The following is a 15,571-nucleotide window of genomic DNA, read 5'->3' on the forward strand; positions in this document are numbered from 1 at the left end:
CAGTGGTTAAGAATCCACCTGCCAATGCAGGGGACATGGGTTTGAGCCCTGGTCCGGGAAGATCCCACATGCCGCAGAGCAACTAAGCCCGTGTGCCACAACTACTGAGCCTGCACTCCAGAGCCCATGAGCCACAACTGCTGAGCCCGTGTGCCACAACTAGTGAAGCCTGTGTGCCTAGAGCCCGTGCTCCACAACAAGAGAAGCCACTGTGATGAGAAGCCCGCGCACCGCAACAAAGAGTAGCCCCCATTCACTGCAACTAGAGAAAGCCTGTGTGCAGCAACGAAGACCCAGTACAGCCAAAAATAAAAATTAATTAATTAATTAATTAAAAACAAAAAACAGGGCTTCCCTGGTGGCGCAGTGGTTGAGAGTCCGCCTGCCAATGCAGGGGACACGAGTTCGTGCCCCGGTCCGGGAAGATCCCACATGCCGCGGAGCGGCTGGGCCCGTGAGCCATGGCCGCTGAGCCTGCGCGTCTGGAGCCTGTGCTCCGCAACAGGAGAGGCCACAACAGTGAGAGGCCCGCGTACCGCAAAAAAAAAAACAAACAAAAAAAAACAACTCAGGCTGAGATGCCCCGTGTGGTACATGACTCACTCAGCTTTCATTGTTATCTCAGATGTTTCCAGATATTGGTCTAGTATTTTCATTGTACCTCCATCCTGTATTAATGAATGTATTTCCAGGCCTCCACAAAGCAATAAGTGTTAGGGCTGTTAATATGGCACTTCTTATGCACCTGGCGCTAGGTGAGGTGGTTTACATCATGCTCTTACTAGCTGGCACACCAGAGGTGTGCAGCACACTAGTCTTGGAGGAGGTGGCATTTAAGCTAGGCCAGTCTGATGCGTGGGTAATGTTTGAGAGAGGAAAATAGTGGGTGGGGGGTAGCTCAGGAGGGGAGAACTCATCCCTGTGCTTTTAATTGGTCACTTGCATCAGAGTTCACGGTGTGGAGTCAGAGAGGCTGTGGACCCATCATTAAAATCTTGAGCTGTAGCCACTGAAGCATTTGTGGTTTGCTGCATAATCATCTACATTTGTTTACTTCCTAGGCACAATGATTCTATCCAGTGTGTCTCCTACAACCCTGTTACCCACCAGCTGGCGTCCTGTTCCTCCAGTGACTTTGGTAGGTTCTGATTCCCAGTGTCTTGTCTGGGAATAACTGAAAATTGGCAGAAAGTGCTGAAATCTATCCAGAATGTGGTGGTTTTGTCCTGAGAGAGTTAATGCCTTTCTACCCGCCGTCAATGGCTGAAGGGAGGCTGGCACTTGTTCTTTAAATTGTGTAGAAACCAAGAGAGTGAGTGATGGCACTGAGTCTGGTAAGAAGTCTGGGAGATAGTGGGAAGGGCCCTGGGAGGGAGATGGTGAGAGAGATGGGAGAGCACAGGCGTTAAGTTGGTGTTGCCACCTCTGGGAAGCCTTCCCCGCCCCACCCTGGCAGGGACAGTTCAGTTGTCCCCACTTCCGGGTCCCCCAGCGTCCGTGTATGTGTGGAAAGCTTCACTGTGCTTCTTGTGCGGCGTGTCCCCATTAGTTGTTCAGTGGCTGTGGCTGTCCTTCCTGAGGGGCTGAATGCCCCGAGGAGTTCACCCACCCCACAAACGGCACTGGTGTAGTCCTGGCGCAGAGGAGAAGCAGTGAGACGTCAGCGAAGAGGCAGGAACGCGAGCAGAGGCTTGCATGTTCTCTTTTCAAGGTCGATTCTGGCTTACAGCTCATAAGTTCCGTCTTCCTTGCTAAGAGATAGTGGTTACAACAGAACAGCCATTGTTGAAGTCAAGGAGCGAGAGATCTAATCCCTTTCAGTTTCCTCCTGATCTAAGATGAATGCATCCCCCAGTCCATCCACTGATACAATTCTGAGGTTCCAAAGAGAGAATGTAATTGAAAGCATGTTGTATAAATAAAAGGGGAAGGGACTGTCATTCATTAAAAATTTAGCATTTTCTCCATGTGAGGCATTGGTCTGGGTGCTTACTTTTGGGGTGAAAAAGACAAAATAGAATTCCTGCCCTCAAAGAGCTTGTGGTTGGGGGCAGGTAGGGAGGAAGAATTTGTAAAAATATATTATTAAGGAATAATATTTGTTGAATGTTTGTGATATGCTAGGCACTGTCCTGAGAGTTGAAACAAATTCCTGTGTGAGCTCTGTGACGACCCCTGAGGTCAGGTATTATTCTCATCCCCACTCCACTGAGGAACAGAACTTGAGCTTAGAGTGGTCCAGTGACTCACTTGAGGTCACCCAGCGGGTAAGGGATGGACCCAGGCCTTGGACCTAGGCCATGTGATTGCATCTAGAGTCTGCTCTGGTCAGTGCTGCCTCAGGGGCCTGGAGGGTGTGGTTTCCTCCAGCAGCAGGCTCTGAGCGGGCCTCGGTGGACCACAGGTAAGGTGTGCATAGGCTGAAATGCCGGGGGAGGCATTCTGGGCAGGGGAGAGGGGGAGCACATTGTTTGATGTTGCACCTTGCTGTGTAAATGCGTTTCTGCCCTAGGGTTACTTCCTTGGCCGTGCTTCATGGCTCAGGCAAAGAGTAGAATTTGCTTTTGTTGCCCAGACCTACACCTGTTGTGGGCCACTGAGTCACTGGCAGGAGGGAGCAAGCCGAAGGTGACCAGTGTGCCAGGGACATGGCACAGCCCAGATAGGGTCAGGAGAGACTGGATTTTCAGAAAGCGTCATTCATTACTTTGAATGCTAAGTTGTACTCTGGTTGCAGTGTAATAATTACGAACAGTGAAGTTGCCATTTCTTTGACTTAAACTCCTGAAAAGTTGGCTATCAATTCACCAATGTATCTTCCTCTCTTTTTTCTTTTGAAATAATTATAGATTCACAGTAAGTTGCAAAGATAGTTGAGAGGTCTTATGTACCCTTCTTCCTGTTTCCCCAATGGATACATCTTATGTAACTGTTGTACGGTATCAAAATCAGGAGGTGGGGCCTGGCACAATGTGTGTACATAGTTCTGTCATTTCATCCCCTGTGTAGATTACCATCACCACAAAGATACTCCTTTACCCTCATCTCCCCCATCTCCTGTTAGCACTAACCCCTTGTACCTGGTAACCATTCATCTGTTCCCTATCTTTATATAAGATGGAATCATATAGCATATGACCTTTTGAGACTGGCTTTTTAAACTCGGCATAAAACCCTGGAGATCCATCTAAATTGTAGTGTGTATCAATAGTTTGTTCCTTTTTGTTGCTGAGTAATGTTCCAACGAACCTCTCTTCTTTTATATTATTTTGTGTTGAAGGCTTATGGTCTCCTGAACAGAAGTCTGTCTCTAAGCACAAATCTAGCAGCAAGATCACCTGCTGCAGGTAAGTTAAGGGCAGCTCTGAAGGTAGTTTTTTGTTCCCCGCTCTTCAAACAGACTCTCAAAGTCTGGTTAGTTCACACAGTAGAGAAGGTCTTGTGCTACCTAGTTGGTTTGGGCCCCATGTTTCCTCTTTTCCTCAGGTTGCTTTTGTGCAGTTGTCCAGCAGCAGGCCTCCCCAGCCTCAAGCTGTGCTCAGGGGAGGCTCTGGGGACCTGAGGCTGTCCTGGTGCAGGCGGCACATGCGCTGGAGAAAGCTCGGGCTTTGATGTTAGATCTGGATTCGAATCCACATTCAGTGGCTGACAGGCTCTGTGACCTCAGGAGGTTCCTTATTTGACAAATGGGGATTAAGATGCTGACTTGATGGGGCTGTTGTGAAATGTACACGAGCTAATGAGTTTAAAGCAAGCAGCGCGGTGCCTGCACGTGGTAGACGCTCTCAAATGGTGGCTGGTCTTGCTGCGCAGCTTCTGAGTGTAGCCTTTCTTTCCATTCAGCATTTGTTAGGCACCTGTTCTAGAGGCTAGCAACAACCAAGACGCAGATTCTGTTCTTCAGGTGCACTGGAAGTGGGAGGAGGTTGAAATGGCGAGCGGGGAATGGAGGCTGACCCCGCAATGCAGGCAAAGCTGAGGGCCGTCGTGGCAGTGCAGACAGAGACTATGGGCACCAAGAAGGTGCTCCCGCCTTCACATCTCACCCTCCACTCCAGGAAGAAATGGGACTCTCAGTTTGGCCCTCTGATTTTTACATCAGGGTCAGGATGAGCCCAGCCATTGCTGCCTCATCAGATTGTTTCAACCAAGGTATCATCCTTGCAACTTTGACTTTCTCTGTGTTCCTTTCCCCTCCCCATGCCCATTGTTGGTTGTTTGAACAGCTGGACAAATGACGGTCAGTACCTGGCTCTGGGGATGTTCAGCGGGGTCATCAGCATACGGAACAGAAACGGGGAGGAGAAGGTGAAGATTGATCGGCCAGGGGGCTCCCTCTCCCCGCTGTGGTCCATCTGCTGGAGCCCTTCAAGGTGACCGCACAGCTGTGCTCCTCCTAGGACGGAAACTCTGTGGAGAAGGCCTTCTCAGCGGGCTGAGTTCTTTCCCCCGAGGGCTCCATGATTCAGAGGCTTCTCACCCCATTTGACTGATCTGTTTTGGAACCTATTCCATGTGAATGGAATTTTTAAAGAGCCCATCTTGAGTTTTGGAATGAATCCCAGAAATTTAGCTGAGCAGATGAGCTATCTAGACCAGCTCAGTGTGTGTGTGCGTGAGAGAGAGAGGGAGAGAGAGTATGTACGCATGTGACACAGGAGAGCCATTTCCTTAGGAATCGAGAGCTCACCTCTCTGCTGTGGCTTTATTTTGGTCTTTTCCACCTTTCAGTTCTTCCCTCCAAGTCTGAGCAGAAGATGTGCTTTTTCATGAGCCTTTTTTACTTTTTCATGAGCCTATTTTGCTGCCCTTGTCAAAAAAACATCAAAATTAAGTATAAATGTCCCCAAAGCCTATAATTGCACAAACAGTTGGCATCTACCGTCTCTAACCTTACACACGTTTTCCTTACTGTGCTCATGTGACTTTGATGGTGGACTAATAGCTTTACATCCTCTTTGTATAATTCTGTGATATTATTAAACCACCAATATCCCCCACAGAGTCCTCTGAAGGTAAAGAACTTAATGTTTACCAGCCCAATGTCATTTTACAGGTGGTGCCTACTTGATTTAGAAGGTAGTTTAATTTCATTGCTTTTCTTACATCAGATTATTATGCTTCTTCCTGAATCATTTTGTCCAGCCCAGGGCTGTACCATGTATGTCTAATGCCTTCAGAGGCCATTAGCCTACCCCAGAGTTCCTGCTGTTTGATTTTTGTGGCCACAGATGACTTTGTGGCTTCAGGGTACCATTTTTAATTCATGAGAAGCAGCACACCCAGTGTACCTGGTTGCTGTCCTCTTCCGGGCGGGGTTCAGGGGCTCCTTGACAGGTTTTGAAATTAAGCTTTAGTGTAGTTCTAGGCAACGTGATTGTGAACAACCACTTACTGTCTGCAGCCGATGGGAGAGTTTCTGGATGAACAGAGAGAACGAGGATGCCGAGGAAGTCATTGTCAACAGATATTTTCAGGAAATCCCTTCCACTCTGAAGTCAGCAGTGTACAGTAGTCAGGGTAGTGAGGCAGAGGAGGAAGAGCCAGAGGAAGAGGACGACAGTCCCAGGGACGACAACTTGTGAGTGTGTCCCGAGGAGCGAGAACCCTCCTTGGAAGGGTCCAGCCCCCAGCGTAGACCTGCTGGGGCAGGTGCTGCTCCGAAGCTCCTTTCTAAAAGGGACCGGGGGCGGGGGTGTTGCTGGTTAAAGCTCCTCCAGCAAGGGGGACACTCCCTCAAAACTTGTGAGTTATAAAATTCTTCTTTGAGAGACTTGAGGAAATACTGAAAAGTCTAAGGGAGAAAGTTTGACTTTTCTATAAAACCCCATCCCCTGAGGAAACCACTGTTAGCATTTTAGTGTATTTCCTCTCAGGCTTTTAGTGTATTCATATAATGAACCAAATCATATCGTACTTCCTTTTTTTCCACTTAACATCATAGAGTGCACTTTTTCCGGTAACATTAGCGGTCCTTTGAGAAACATGATTTTTAGTGCCTGCCTCGTGTGCCCTTGGCATGGCCGCCCAGGAGTTCAGTGAACGCTTCTTCTCTTACCGTGCACTTTCTTAGCCTGTTTCCACGCCGCACCTCACCTTGTATTTGCTAGGACACGTATCAGAGAGGAGGCCCCCATCTTACCCGCAGTCCTCACACCAAATCCTCGCTGTCCAGCTGTCCTTCCTTCTCTTCAGTCGAGGTTACCTGTAGGGAAAACACTGCAGGCTGGAGTGCGGGAGCCAGGATATTCTGATTGGGCAAAAGTGATCGAACTTAGGACTTTTCAAACTGTGTTCTGTGGTGCCTGGGGTTCCTTGGAAAAAGAAGGTGGGAGGGGCTTCCCTGGTGGCGCAGTGGTTGAGAGTCCGCCTGCTGACACAGGGGACACGGGTTTGTGCCCCGGTCCGGGAAGATCCCACATGCCGCGAAGCGGCTGGGCCCGTGAGCCATGGCCGCTGAGCCTGCGCGTCCGCAACGGGAGAGGCCACGACAGTGAGAGGCCCGCGTACTGCAAAAAAAAAAAAAAAGAAGGTGGGAGGTGGGGGACAAGGAAGGGAGGAAAGGGTGGGTTTCAGGTCCCTATCTGTGCTTCAGCCAGAGCAGACCCTTTAATTGTTAGCACAAGTGTTTGTTTTGCTAAGGAGTCCCACTGCCAGGGGGAGAAAAGGGGAAAAGAAGGTTGAAAACCACCCACCCAGCTTGTGGGGCTGAACCCGGCCCAGAGCTGTATGTGGTCTCCCCAAGAGGGCTCACTGTAGCCTGGGCCTCTGGATGTGTTTGGATTTCAGTGCCATTCACACAGAGTTCACCTGTGGGTCCGCTCCATCCCTCTCCATCTTTGTCTTTTTTCCCTTAGTTACAAATTAGTGCTATTTTGCCACTCTTGGCTGGGTTTTGCAGATAGGGCTGCACCATGCTTTGCCTGCATATCTCATGGTGCTGCCAGATGACCGCAAGGCCCTGGGCTCAAAAAGCTGGAATTAGTAAAGAAAGAGGAGGCAACATTAGGTGGATTAAGTCCAGGACTCAAGGGCTGGGAATGTCTCTCTCTTGAATCAGATTCCTGAGTAGCCTGATCCCCAGCCTTAGCTGAGGAGGTTTCTCCTGTGCTGGTCCTACAGCCCCAGTTCCTAGACACTGATCCTGATAGGCACTCAGTTTCAAAGACAGTTGTTGGTCTTTTTTTTTTTTTAAATTCGATCCAGTCAACCTTTTCACCTGTGCAAAAACCCCAACTGTGAGAGAACCTAGTTTTAGGTGTTAATTTCCCGCTTGAGGAGAGGCAAGCCAAGTTCCCCTCTGGCCATTAAAAAAATCAGACGATCCATGCCTTCCCAGTGCAGAAGACATATCTCTCCACCATCTCCCCATGTTTTTTTTTTTGCGGTACACGGGCCTCTCACTGTTGTGGCCTCTCCCGTTGCAGAGCACAGGCTCCGGATGCGCAGGCTCAGCGGCCATGGCTCACAGGCCCAGCCGCTCCGCGGCATGTGGGATCTTCCTAGACCGGGGCATGAACCCATGTCCCCTGCATCGGCAGGCGGACTCTCAACCACTGCGCCACCAGGGATGTCCTCCCCATGTTTTATAGTGTGTAAGAGAGAAGCACTCTTGGATCTGCAACCTTGCTGTTTCTTAGCTTTGCTCCTAGGAAACTGAAATGAGAGGTTTCACCTCTTCATTGTGGCAGTGTCTTGGCACCACGAGCACCTGAGTGGTGGGGCATTCAGTGAAATAACAGATACCGGGAGGGCTGAATCTCACCTGGTCCCTTCCCATTGGACTGATTGATGGGTAGGCCCACATTACAACTTTTGGCCTCTGTACTCTTGTCCAACATTTGGCAATCTGACAGCCTGGCCAGGGCTTTCTTTTTCCTGTTGTTTGTTAAACTCTCAGGCTACACTGAGATGTAGATGCTGATGAGGGCTACACTCCTGAGCAGGCCATGGCCCCACGTAACCTTTTTTGTCTTCTGTTGATTAGAGAGGAACATAATGACATCCTGGCTGTAGCTGATTGGGGACAGAAACTTTCCTTCTACCAGCTGAGTGGAAAACAGGTATGTAGCTCTATACAAGCCCGATGGGAGAAACAGTTTCGGTCATGCCTGTTTTAGTGTATTTTCATGTTTGGAGATTGTATTAATAATAATTGTACATTATTTTTGTTAGCTCCTGTTTATTGAGCATTTACTGTGATACCAGCTTCGGTGCTCAGTGCTATGCATACTTTATCTCATTTAATTCTTACAAAACCTTTTGAAGTAGGTACTTTGATCAACTTTTCAGAAATGAGTAGATAATACTTAGAGCAGTGAAATAAATATCACGTCCAAGGTCTCGCAGTGCTAGTAAATGATGGCACCTGGGATTGAAACGCAGCTTGGTCTGTAAGGTCTTGGTTCTAGTCATGACCCTACCTTCCTGTATTTGACTTACTCACCTTGTGAACAGTTATGAGCAGCCACTAGGCCAGCCCTTCACCTATTAGGAGCTGCTGACATAGCGCTGTGTAAGTCATTGCCTCTGCTCTGCGAGAGCTCACAGGCTGGTGGGGATAGCCAGCAGTCCCCGTGCAGTGTGATCCATGGCATGAGAGAGAATTGTACAGATAGATAGCTATAGGGACACAAAAAAAGATGGCAGCACTGCTTGGTGGAGACCGGAGATTTTGTAGAGGTGAGCTTTGAGCAGGACAAGCAGGAGCTCGCTAGGCAGAGGACAATGGGAATGGCGTTTCAGGCAGAGGAAATAGCATCTGCAAAGGCAGGGAAGAATGAAAATATGTGACAGTTCAGGCGACAGTGATTTGTTTAGGGTGACTGGATCCCCAGACTTGTGGACAAAGATGGAGCTAGAAAGGAAGATGGGGACATGACTGTAAAGGACCTGACTAGTGAGAATAAGGAGTTTGAACATCATCTACTGTAAGTATTCAGGAGCCATAGATCCAGGGAGGGAGTGACGTGGTCAGATTCCCATTTCGGAAGATTTCCTTGTTTCTGTGGAGGTTGGATTAAGGTAGACAGAGCCTGGTAGTAGGAAAATCTGTTAGTAGGCAGAAGACACTGAGGATTAGAGCGAAGGTAGTGGGGGTGGCTTGAACCGCATACAAGCAGGTGAGAATTACAGCCTGTTCAATGGAGCCTTTGTTTAACAACATCCTTACTCCTCAAAAAATGTCGTGCTAGAAGGGAAGGGTATCAGCTATGTGTAGCCTACCTTTGGGGCCGTTTCTTCTACCTCATCTTACTGTTGGTCATTTCTTTTATAATTAAGTAAAGAAAAAATAAGGAGTGTTTTCTCAGTTTCCCATGGCTGATTTCCCCAAACCCTCATTTTTATCATCTTGCATCTAGCCCTGGCCCTATCTATTCTTCCACTTAATGTGTGTACATCATCATTCAACAAATATTTATTGCGTATCTACTGTGTAGTGGACATCGGGTGTGGGTATTGGAAGTTCATGGGAACAAAAATCCACACTACACAGGGAAGGAATGGGGTCTCGTTGCTATAGTGACCACAAAGAAGAGCTCAACGTGGGGGCCAGGCCATGGGAGATATCTTGCATGTATGCAGCTCCAGAGCTCATGTTGTGGCCCTGAGTTTTTGAATGATAAGCAACCTCATTCTGCTGAGATAACTTGTTTGGGACAGTAAAATTGTTTCCTCAGTGGCTAAATGTCTTCTAAATCTGGGAAGATTTAGAATTAAATATACAGTGATGAAGTAGATCAAATCTATACTTTTGTGTTAGGCTTAGGTATAATGTGTACTTTTGGCATTTTAAGTGTTTGTAATGTTTAAGGGGATCTGGCTTAATAATGACAATAGCTAACATTTATTGAGTTTCAGGCATTGTATACACTCTTTATAACGTTAATTCTTTTAATCTTTATAACAACTCTATGAGGTAGATACTATTATCACCGCTTTACATCTAAGAAAATTGAGGCACAGAGAGGTTCAGTAATTACCCAAAGACACACAGTTTAGTTAATGGTCAAGCCTGGATTGGAACCCAGGCAGACTGGTACTAGAATCCCTATTAGAATCTCTATCAGATTTGTCTTATGATGACCATTTAAAAGACATAATCTAGTAATCAATTTTATTCTTCCAGGTTTTTTTTGACCATGCAGCACAGCTTGCAGGATCTTAGTTCCCCAAGCAGGGATTGAACTCAGGCCCATGGCAGTGGAAGCGAACTCCCTTATTCTTCCAATTTTAAATTGAAAGATAAAAGAAATTTTTATTAAGTACCTAAGCAATATTGGAATGTTAAAGAGATTTATTATATTTTCTGGCTTGGGGTTGTGGGGGAGGTCACTGAGCTTCTTGATTCTGTACATCTATGTCTTTATTATTTCACCAAATATAGAAAATTTTTTGGTTATTATTTCTTCAAATAACTTTTCTTCCCCATTCTCTCCTGTCCTTCTGGGACTCCAGTTATACATGTTAGACCTTTTGATATTGTTCTCCAGGTCATGGAGGCCCTGTTCATTTTTTAAATCTTTTTTTTCCCCTCTGATCTTGAGATTGGAGGATTTCTGTTTCTCAGTCTTCAACTTCACTGACTCTTCTGTCATCTGTAATATTTCTCTTAAGCCCATCCAGTGAATTTTTGTTTCAGTTATTGTATTTTTCAGCTCTAGAATTTCTATTTAGCTCTTCTTTCATATTTGTTCATTCATTACAAGTATATTTTCCTTTATATTCTTGACCATAGTTATAATGGCTTTTTTTTTCTTTTTTTTGGCTGTGCCACATGATATGCGGGATATTTGTTCCCTTACCAGGGATCGAACCCGTGCCTCCAACTGCAGTGGAAGCTCGGAGCCCTAACCACTGGACCGCCAGGGAATTCCCTAAAATAGCTATTTTTATTTATTTTTATTTATTTATTTATTTATTTATTTTTTTGCGGTACGCAGGCCTCTCACTGTTGTGGCCTCTCCCGTTGCGGAGCACAGGCTCCGGATGCGCAGGCTCAGTGGCCATGGCTCACAGGCCCAGCCGCTCCGCGGCATGTGGGATCTTCTTGGACCGGGGCACGAACCCATGTCCCCTGCATCGGCAGGCAGACTCTCAACCACTGCGCCACCAGGGAAGCCCTAAAATAGCTATTTTTAAATTCTCATCTGCTAATTCTAAATTCTGAATCATCTTGGGGTCAGTCTCTATTGGTTGTCTTTTCTCTTGAATATGGTTCACACTTTTCTGCTTTTTGGAATTTTGGGTTATATTCTGAACATTGTGAATGATACAGCATAGGGAACATCTGTCATGTTCCTCTTAAGATTATTGTGTAGTTTGTTTTTTTTCTTTTCCTTAAGCAGGTAGTTAACTTTGCTGGACTCAGCATTTAAATTGTACCTTTCCTGTGTGGGCAGCAGCTGGAGTGTCTCTTCAGCCTTTGCTAGGCTGCTTGGCATCTGCCCCACACGTGGCGTGTGTAGTTCAAGGGGCTCCAGATATTCAGCAGTGTATGTGCAGGATTGGGGCTCCCCCTCTGCATCTGTCTCTTTTCTGGGATTTCCTGCCTCAATTGCAAGCTGCTGTGGTCGCTCCAAGTTCTGTGCTCATCCATCAGGTCACTGACAGTGCCTGCCCTCAGGCAAAAAGCCATTAAAAAAATGAGAAACTCACCTAATGCCATTCCCTTCTTCCAGATGCATTTGTGTCCTACGTCTCTTTCTGCTTCTGGTTGCTCTCCACTGCCTCCAGGTGGTTGTAGTTTGTAGCTGGTCCAGAGTTTACAGTTGTTACCTGTAGGAGAGTTGGTCCAGTGGCAACTAGTGAGCATTACCAGAAGCTGCACGCCTTCCGTGCCGTGACTCATGCGATTTTTTAGTTTTCTCATTAGAGCTACTATCATTATGTAAGTACGAGGGGAACTTTTGATTATTAGGCATTTGAAATTCTTAAAAAGGAAAATTGAATATATTAAGTTAATAATCGCAGTTTAAATTAGGTTAAGGAAATTAACTAAGTTGTAAATGAGACTAAGGGATTTTATGGTCTGTTCAAAATTGAATTCCGTAAAGTTTAATGAAAGACTCCTTTTCAGTTGGTTGCTTATTTTTTAAATTTATTTATTTTTATTTTTGGCTGCGTTGGGTCTTTGTTGCTGGGCGCGGGCTTTTCTCTAGTTGCGGCGAGCGGGGGCTATTCTTCGTTGTGGTGCGTGGGCTTCTCATTGTGGTGGCTTCCCCCGTTGCAGAGCACGGGCTCCAGGCATGCAGGCTTCAGTAGTTGTGGCACGTGGGCACAGCAGTTGTGGCTCGCAGGCTCCAGAGCGCAGGCTCAGCAGTTGTGGCACACGGGCTTAGCTGCTCCGCGGCATGTGGGATCCTCCCGGAGCAGGGCTCGAATCCGTGTCCCCAGCATTGGCAGGCGGATTCCTAACCACTGCGCCACCAGGGAAGCCCTGGTTGCTTATTTTTACTAGGTTTATAAATAGGAAAATATTTGTAAGTTGAACAAAACTTAAGGAGAAACAAGGATTTTAGAGTTATTTCTATAGTAAAGTGATCATTAGTTTAATAATGATAATAAAAAATAGTCTTTTGTCACAGAAGTCACACTCAGGGGCAGCAGAGAACCCGGGTGACAGTGAGGAGCGTGGACTTTAGTGGGGAGACATCAGGTTAAATGTGCAATTACAGAGCAGTGAGAGAAGTGCTGTGGGAGAGGCCAGCACAGGGAGATGGGTCTTAATTAGGCCTTGGATGGGCAGGGAGACTGGGGGATGCTTCCTGGAGGAGATGACACCTGGCAGAGAAGAAGAGGGAAAGGGCACTCTTGGCCAGGGCTGGGGTGGTGTGGAGAATGGCACGTATGTCATGTCATCATGGAGGATTGAAAGAGCATGGGCCACTCAGGAAACTAGAAAAAATTCATTTTGGCTGAGAGAAGGATCTTGGGAACAGAGCTCAGGAGCTTGACCTTCATTCTGAAAGCAGAGGGGGCGCCATCAGAAGTGAAAAAATAGTGCACAGAGTGGGAGAGAAGTTTTACAAATTGCTTATCTGATAAGGGACTTCCATCTAGAATATGTAAAAACTCCTACAACTCAATAATAAGACAACCTAATTAAAAAATGGGAAAGGGATCTGAATAGACGTTTCTTCAAGCAGGATATACTTGTGGCCAGTAAGCACATGAAAAGATGTTCAACATCATTAGGTACCAGGGAAATGCAAGTCAAATTCACAATGAGACACCAGTTCACACCCAGTAGGATGGAGAAATTGGAACCCTTATTTACTACTGATATGAATGTAAAATGGTACAGCCAGCCACTTTTAAAAAGTCTGGTAGTTCCTAAAATGTTAAACATGAAGTTACTGTATGACCCAGCAATTCTACTCCTAGGTATGTGTATCTAAGAAAGATGAAAACATATGTCTACACAAAAAATTTGTACACAAATATTTGTATCAGCATTATTCATAATAGCCAAAAATAGGGAGAACCCAAATGTCCATCAACTGATGAATGGATAAATAAAATGGGGAATATCCATACAATGGAATATTATCCAGCAATGGAAAGGGATGAAGTACTGATACATTCTACAGCAAGGGTGAACCAGTCATGAAAGGTCCCATATTTTATGATTCCATTTATATGAAATGTCCAAAATAGGCAAATCTATAGACACGAAGTAGATTAGTGGTTGCCTGGGCGTGGAAAGAGGAGGGAATGAGGATTGACTGCTAACAGGTACAGGGTTTCTTTCTGGGGTGTTGGAAATGTTCCAAAATTAGTGATGATGGTTGCACAACTCCAAATATATTAAAAGCCGATGAATTGTACACTTTAAGTGGGTGAATTGTATGGTATGTGAAATTCCTCAATAAGGTTGTTATAAAGAGAAGTTAGTTTTTAGAAAATTGAATGGACTTAGTCTTGTGAAATACAAAAAAAGAAAGGAAAGAAGGGAGGGAGGGAGGAAAGAAAAGGAAGAAGAAAAGAAGCTGAGGGGAGTCCTGAACCCTAGTAAAGGCTATGTGCGGAGGAAGGCCTATGGGAGAAAGACCATCTCGGGTGCAGGTTGGCTGAGGAGCTAAGACACACCCCTGGAGCAGCTGGGTGGGACTGGGGAAGACACTGGAGGATTTGGCTGTGAGGAGGGGAGAGGTAGGGTGCTCCAGAGGACTGGCCTGCGTTCATGATGGAATCAGTCACACGTGGGAGAATGCTGGCCAGCTCTCCCCAATCTTCCCAGCTCCCTCTAAAAGTTGGAGGGAAAAGCCCTTGATTGTGTTGTGATTATTATGAATTCAGAAGTAGCTTTCCCTGGGTGTGTTCTCTTTCCTCAGATTGGGAAGGATCGGTCACTGAACTTTGATCCCTGCTGCCTCAGCTACTTTACTAAAGGGGAGTACATTTTGCTGGGGGGGTCAGACAAGCAAGTATCCCTTTTCACCAAGGATGGAGTGCGCCTCGGGACTGTTGGGGAGCAGAACTCCTGGGTGTGGACGTGTAAAGTGAAACCCGATTCCAACTATGTGGTAAGAAGGGGGAGTTCATTTGATGGGCCATCGCCAGAGTAGTCACTGAACATCAGCCATGTTTAGCCAGTCAGATCATTGACGCTCGTTCCTGACAAGCGGGAGGGTCGACGCTTTCTCCACAGAGAGCTGGGAATTGACACTGTCTTTCTCTGCAGGTGGTAGGCTGCCAGGATGGCACCATTTCCTTCTACCAGCTTATTTTCAGCACAGTCCACGGACTCTACAAGGACCGATATGCCTACAGGGATAGCATGACTGATGTCATCGTGCAGCACCTGATCACCGAGCAGAAAGGTAAAAGGCAGGTATGGCCCCTCTGGCCTCCAGGCACTGGGAAGAGGGGCAGGTTGAGAGGGCTCCTGACAGGGCAAATGAAATGGTAGGAAATGTTTCTCCTTGGTCTTTTGGAAACACACTGGACCACCAGCTCTTGCTTTTTTTTTGTGGTGGGGTGTGGAGAGGATGTAGATGTCTTTGAAAGCAGTAAACCCTCTCTCCAAAACAAAAAAAAAAGAAAAAAGCACAGACTCAGAAAATTTCGCAGGTAATACTGAAGGGAACGTGGGCTCCCTGGCTAAGGAGGGTAACATATCATAAGTTAGAGCTGGGGGTTGGGGCTGACCTGCATGGGTCTCTGTGGACCTGTATCCTCTCTGGTCACAGTCCCTTCGGGGGTGCTGCTCTGTCAGCTCCGTCTCCACTTGCCTCCTGGCGGGTCCTTCTCCCAGAGATAAGCCCGCAGTGGGTTGCACAGGCTTGGTCAGAAGATCAGGGTTCCAGGCCTAGTGTAGTCAGTCTCCTCCTCTGTCCACCCAAGTGGCCATGCTGGTTAAATGCACTGACTTCAAGTGCATTCGTATCCAGATGTGCTGGCCACAGCACACTGCTGGGGGCCTGTGGGTAGGGATCCAGGTCAAGGCTTGTCCTGCAGATTCAGGTGGCATCCTCTGGTCCTCATCTGGGAGCAGCACCTCTGGTTGAAGATTCCAGCTATGATGGTGAGGGTGTAGCTACTTGGGTAGCTCCCCGGTTTCCTTCCT

At 46.9% G+C, this 15,571-nt stretch overlaps 2 protein-coding genes across 17 annotated transcripts in view; one reads left to right on the forward strand and one right to left on the reverse strand.

The window, feature by feature from the left end:
- The window catches only part of RPL32 (ribosomal protein L32), a 122,531-nt gene that overhangs the window by 51,910 nt on the left and 55,050 nt on the right, over positions 1 to 15,571 (reverse strand). The gene's annotated exons all lie outside the window — the stretch shown is intronic.
- IFT122 (intraflagellar transport 122) overlaps positions 1 to 15,571 on the forward strand; it is a 78,045-nt gene that overhangs the window by 13,727 nt on the left and 48,747 nt on the right. For 13 of the 16 annotated variants that reach the window (XR_010947177.1, XM_067755543.1, XM_067755546.1 and 10 more), the window contains exons 5-10: positions 1,062 to 1,138; positions 3,281 to 3,347; positions 4,227 to 4,373; positions 7,988 to 8,063; positions 14,337 to 14,528; positions 14,687 to 14,825. Coding sequence is in view for 15 of the 16 variants with exons in the window: in XM_067755543.1 (XP_067611644.1) it covers positions 1,062 to 1,138; positions 3,281 to 3,347; positions 4,227 to 4,373; positions 7,988 to 8,063; positions 14,337 to 14,528; positions 14,687 to 14,825 (698 nt within the window). In the remaining variant the exon portion in view is untranslated. Of the gene's footprint in view, positions 1 to 1,061; positions 1,139 to 3,280; positions 3,348 to 4,226; positions 4,374 to 5,404; positions 5,582 to 7,570; positions 7,796 to 7,987; positions 8,064 to 14,336; positions 14,529 to 14,686; positions 14,826 to 15,571 lie in introns of those variants that run through there. The other 3 variants (XM_067755554.1, XM_067755540.1, XM_067755552.1) reach the window with 3 other exon arrangements.

This window comes from Pseudorca crassidens, chromosome 10, assembly GCF_039906515.1.
Source record: "Pseudorca crassidens isolate mPseCra1 chromosome 10, mPseCra1.hap1, whole genome shotgun sequence".
NCBI classification, from domain to species: domain Eukaryota; kingdom Metazoa; phylum Chordata; class Mammalia; order Artiodactyla; family Delphinidae; genus Pseudorca; species Pseudorca crassidens.